This window comes from Nanorana parkeri, unplaced genomic scaffold, assembly GCF_000935625.1.
Source record: "Nanorana parkeri isolate BGI_ZX_2015 unplaced genomic scaffold, ASM93562v1 scaffold1429, whole genome shotgun sequence".
Classification (NCBI taxonomy): domain Eukaryota; kingdom Metazoa; phylum Chordata; class Amphibia; order Anura; family Dicroglossidae; genus Nanorana; species Nanorana parkeri.
This window is the reverse complement of record NW_017307697.1, coordinates 215,054-219,191: the sequence shown is the minus strand read 5'-3', so window position 1 is coordinate 219,191 and position 4,138 is coordinate 215,054. Positions and strand designations below refer to the sequence as shown.

The following is a 4,138-nucleotide window of genomic DNA, read 5'->3' as shown; positions in this document are numbered from 1 at the left end:
ACTTGTGTTCTCTTCGGGAGGGGGGGGGGGGGGGGGGGAAATGAGTGATAATGGCAGTGCCAGTGTTTATTTAATTCTCTTAAATATGTGAATGTAGATCTGTAAGAACTGTGGACAATCTTGTAACTTACAATTCCGGGCAATAATGTTTCGGAAAGCAAAACAATTGCAGTTTGCAGATTCACCAGTTTACCAGGTTTCCAAACTGATTCCCCCACAGCTAGTGATGATCGGCGGTGGCAGGGGGCTCCACTGCTGCTTGTCTCATAGGGAAACAATATTGATTGAGACAGGTTTTCTAGTATGCCCGATCAACTGTTTTGACAGACAGTGTCCAGCTGGAAGGGTTGGAATCTGTCTATAGATATGAGATTGTCTCCAGATTTAGGAACTTAATCTCGTGTCTATAGGTATCCTAATACAGGCCACCACTGCACTGATCAGAGTGATACAAGTGATAATTGAGAAGTGTATGGGTTAACAAATAAACAATAATGATCGCTTGTATGGATAAACTTCTTCACTATGCCATCGTTGGAGATTTGTATCTACGTTTGAGGATCTCTAAGCTGTGTTGAGGAAAAAATGAGCATGAGGCGAATAATTAAAGAAGCAGATTGAATTCGCTGCCCCAGCAGTCACAGCAAGGCACATGTCAGATCTTTCATCACATCTGATTAACGATCTGATTGGGCAGCATCAGACAAGTGGTTTGCATATTGCATTCTTTTAAGTAGAAGATCACAGTCTTTAATCTTCATGGTCAACTAATAACTGAAACATAAGCTCGGGATGAATTTTTAAAGGAGATAAGCTCCCTTATGTCACACAAATGTGAGCAGCAATGCTCTCTTACAGAAAATGCTGGAACCCGCTGGGCTGATGTAAATTGTATCTGCCTTCCATGAAAAGGCACACTGCTATCTTCAATGAAATGAACTGTGTTCTGTTAACCCAATCATGTAACATCACACTAACAAATGTCATTTATTAAGTGACGTAAATCTGGCCTTACACAAGTAGAATTTCATTAGGAAAAAAATTTGTTTTTTTTGTGGAAAGTTCTTTTATATTCCTAATAGATAATGTGGTCAAATCGACAATCATTATGGACTGTAATGACAAAACAAAAAACAAAGGAGCACGATGGAAAATTTTTCTCAAATGAATGAAATTCTTACATTGAGGGCTTGTTCACACTGTGTCTGGAGTGCAGTGCAATGCGTTTTTAATAAGTTTTGGTGCGTTTGTGACATTTTCTGGTGTGTTTTTTTAGCTTAAAATGAGCTTTCAGGTGCAGTCCAGTGCGTTTACGTGTGTTTGTGATGCATTTACATGTGTTTTGGTGCGTCCCGGAAGGACTGCACTGGTGTGAACAGACCCCTTAAATACTATAGGAATACATTGGGATGCATTTCAGGTGCAGAGAAAAACTGTTCTGGTCCTCACATGGTGTGAACAAGCCCTAAATGTGATTTTTGGTTGGGAAATGGCATTCATTCCAGCCTCTGCTGGCATTACAAAAAAAACTACCAGTGTATGGCCAGCTTTAGATACATAACCCAGGGGTTAAGATCCTAATGGTGTCCCAGGTTTTAGGTTGTCATAACAAAATTTAAATTTGTACTAAGCCTTGTTCACACCTCTATGAGGTGTGGTAAGGCAGCCCATTCATTTGATTCTGCATCTTTTTCTAGATCCAAATCACCCTTTTTTTTTTTTAAATCACATCACATGGTAATAGGTTACCATACGTTGTGGTGCAAAGCAACTCACATGCAATGGTTAGGTGTTTTGGGGTGCCATTAATAAATAATGCTCCCGCATTGTAAAGATGTGAACAGGGGTTTAGGGTCCCAAAACAATAAAACATATTTTATGTCTCAGAAAATGATACACTGAGGGTTAGGGTCACAACAGTATGCAATGTCTCATCAGATTAACACATTACAAGTAAGACAAACCATAACAATTTGTACATATCTATATACCTTGCAAAGGCTTTAAACCACTCACTATTGCATGTAATAAACATCACTAATGTACTGCAAAGCATTGCACTACATTTGTTTTCTGTGTGTTTCAGCAGGCACATGTCACACTTTAGCATCTTTAAATACACAGTCATTATTATTCCATTTAACAATCTACAGTAAGCACAGTTTTGCAATTTAGACACACTTTGCATTATGTAAGGTCAGGATTAATAGGCTGCACGGGGTTAAGCAGATTAATCTGGAACCACTACGACTAATTGGTACAGTTCTAACACTTTTCACAAATATCCTTTGAATTTTCTCCAACTCAAACACTTCTCACCCTGTGGAATACCATGCATTTATATCACACACACAATTTGTTCAAGGTGATCTCGGCACTAAACAGTGTTGGTGTGTCGCATCTTTGCACTTACTCTGGAGATGGTCAAGGGCATGTTAAAGTCCTTTCCTCCTTGCAGCCGGAATCCCCACGGGCCTGGTCCAGCGAGGGATACATTGTGAGCCATTTTTTCCAAACTTTTAACACAGCCACTTGCAGGCTCTGAGAAAAATAAAAACAGATAATATAAGCGTTTTCACCAAGGTCAAATGAAATGAAAAAGGCAAGAACGCAGAAGAGGGGAAAAAAAAGAGTGTGCTTCACACAATTATAAGGTTATTGTAATCTTGCCTGTTCACTCGGCTTGAAGTGCCACTAAGAATAGAAGGGAGGTATAATGCAGATACAGATATCCCAGCTGAGCAGGGCCCATAAAAGGTTTGTAACCAAATACCTCCCATGGAAGGATACTGTGACTCACAGATCTATTATTGCCTCATAGCAGTCAAGAGGATCTTTCCAAGCATCTCACTCCAAATTTGTGTTCTACAATTTTCTCTAATGCTAAATGCTTCAGAACTGCATTAACAAAAAAGTTGTGCACCACTGATACTAGGCAATTGTTTAGTAACACATAACATTACATAACTGTGTGCCTGTAATAGGTATCTCACATGCAATGGTTAGGTGTTTTGGGGTGCCATTAATAAATAATGCTCCCGCATTGTAAAGATGTGAACAGGGGTTTAGGGTCCCAAAACAATAAAACATATTTTATGTCTCAGAAAATGATACACTGAGGGTTAGGGTCACAACAGTATGCAATGTCTCATCAGATTAACACATTACAAGTAAGACAAACCATAACAATTTGTACATATCTATATACCTTGCAAAGGCTTTAAACCACTCACTATTGCATGTAATAAACATCACTAATGTACTGCAAAGCATTGCACTACATTTGTTTTCTGTGTGTTTCAGCAGGCACATGTCACACTTTAGCATCTTTAAATACACAGTCATTATTATTCCATTTAACAATCTACAGTAAGCACAGTTTTGCAATTTAGACACACTTTGCATTATGTAAGGTCAGGATTAATAGGCTGCACGGGGTTAAGCAGATTAATCTGGAACCACTACGACTAATTGGTACAGTTCTAACACTTTTCACAAATATCCTTTGAATTTTCTCCAACTCAAACACTTCTCACCCTGTGGAATACCATGCATTTATATCACACACACAATTTGTTCAAGGTGATCTCGGCACTAAACAGTGTTGGTGTGTCGCATCTTTGCACTTACTCTGGAGATGGTCAAGGGCATGTTAAAGTCCTTTCCTCCTTGCAGCCGGAATCCCCACGGGCCTGGTCCAGCGAGGGATACATTGTGAGCCATTTTTTCCAAACTTTTAACACAGCCACTTGCAGGCTCTGAGAAAAATAAAAACAGATAATATAAGCGTTTTCACCAAGGTCAAATGAAATGAAAAAGGCAAGAACGCAGAAGAGGGGAAAAAAAAGAGTGTGCTTCACACAATTATAAGGTTATTGTAATCTTGCCTGTTCACTCGGCTTGAAGTGCCACTAAGAATAGAAGGGAGGTATAATGCAGATACAGATATCCCAGCTGAGCAGGGCCCATAAAAGGTTTGTAACCAAATACCTCCCATGGAAGGATACTGTGACTCACAGATCTATTATTGCCTCATAGCAGTCAAGAGGATCTTTCCAAGCATCTCACTCCAAATTTGTGTTCTACAATTTTCTCTAATGCTAAATGCTTCAGAACTGCATTAACAAAAAAGTTGTGC

General features: G+C 39.3%; 1 protein-coding gene across 2 annotated transcripts in view; it reads right to left on the bottom strand.

The window, feature by feature from the left end:
* The window catches only part of LDB3 (LIM domain binding 3), a 146,221-nt gene extending 143,510 nt beyond the window's left edge, over nucleotides 1–2,711 (bottom strand). For both annotated transcript variants that reach the window (XM_018569943.1, XM_018569944.1), the window contains exons 1-2: nucleotides 2,671–2,711; nucleotides 2,414–2,541 (exon numbers count right to left, since the gene is read on the bottom strand). In XM_018569943.1, the coding sequence (XP_018425445.1) occupies nucleotides 2,414–2,506 (93 nt within the window). In that variant the 5' untranslated portion in view covers nucleotides 2,507–2,541; nucleotides 2,671–2,711. The remainder of the gene's footprint in view (nucleotides 1–2,413; nucleotides 2,542–2,670) is intronic.
* Nucleotides 2,712–4,138: the final 1,427 nt, after the last annotated feature.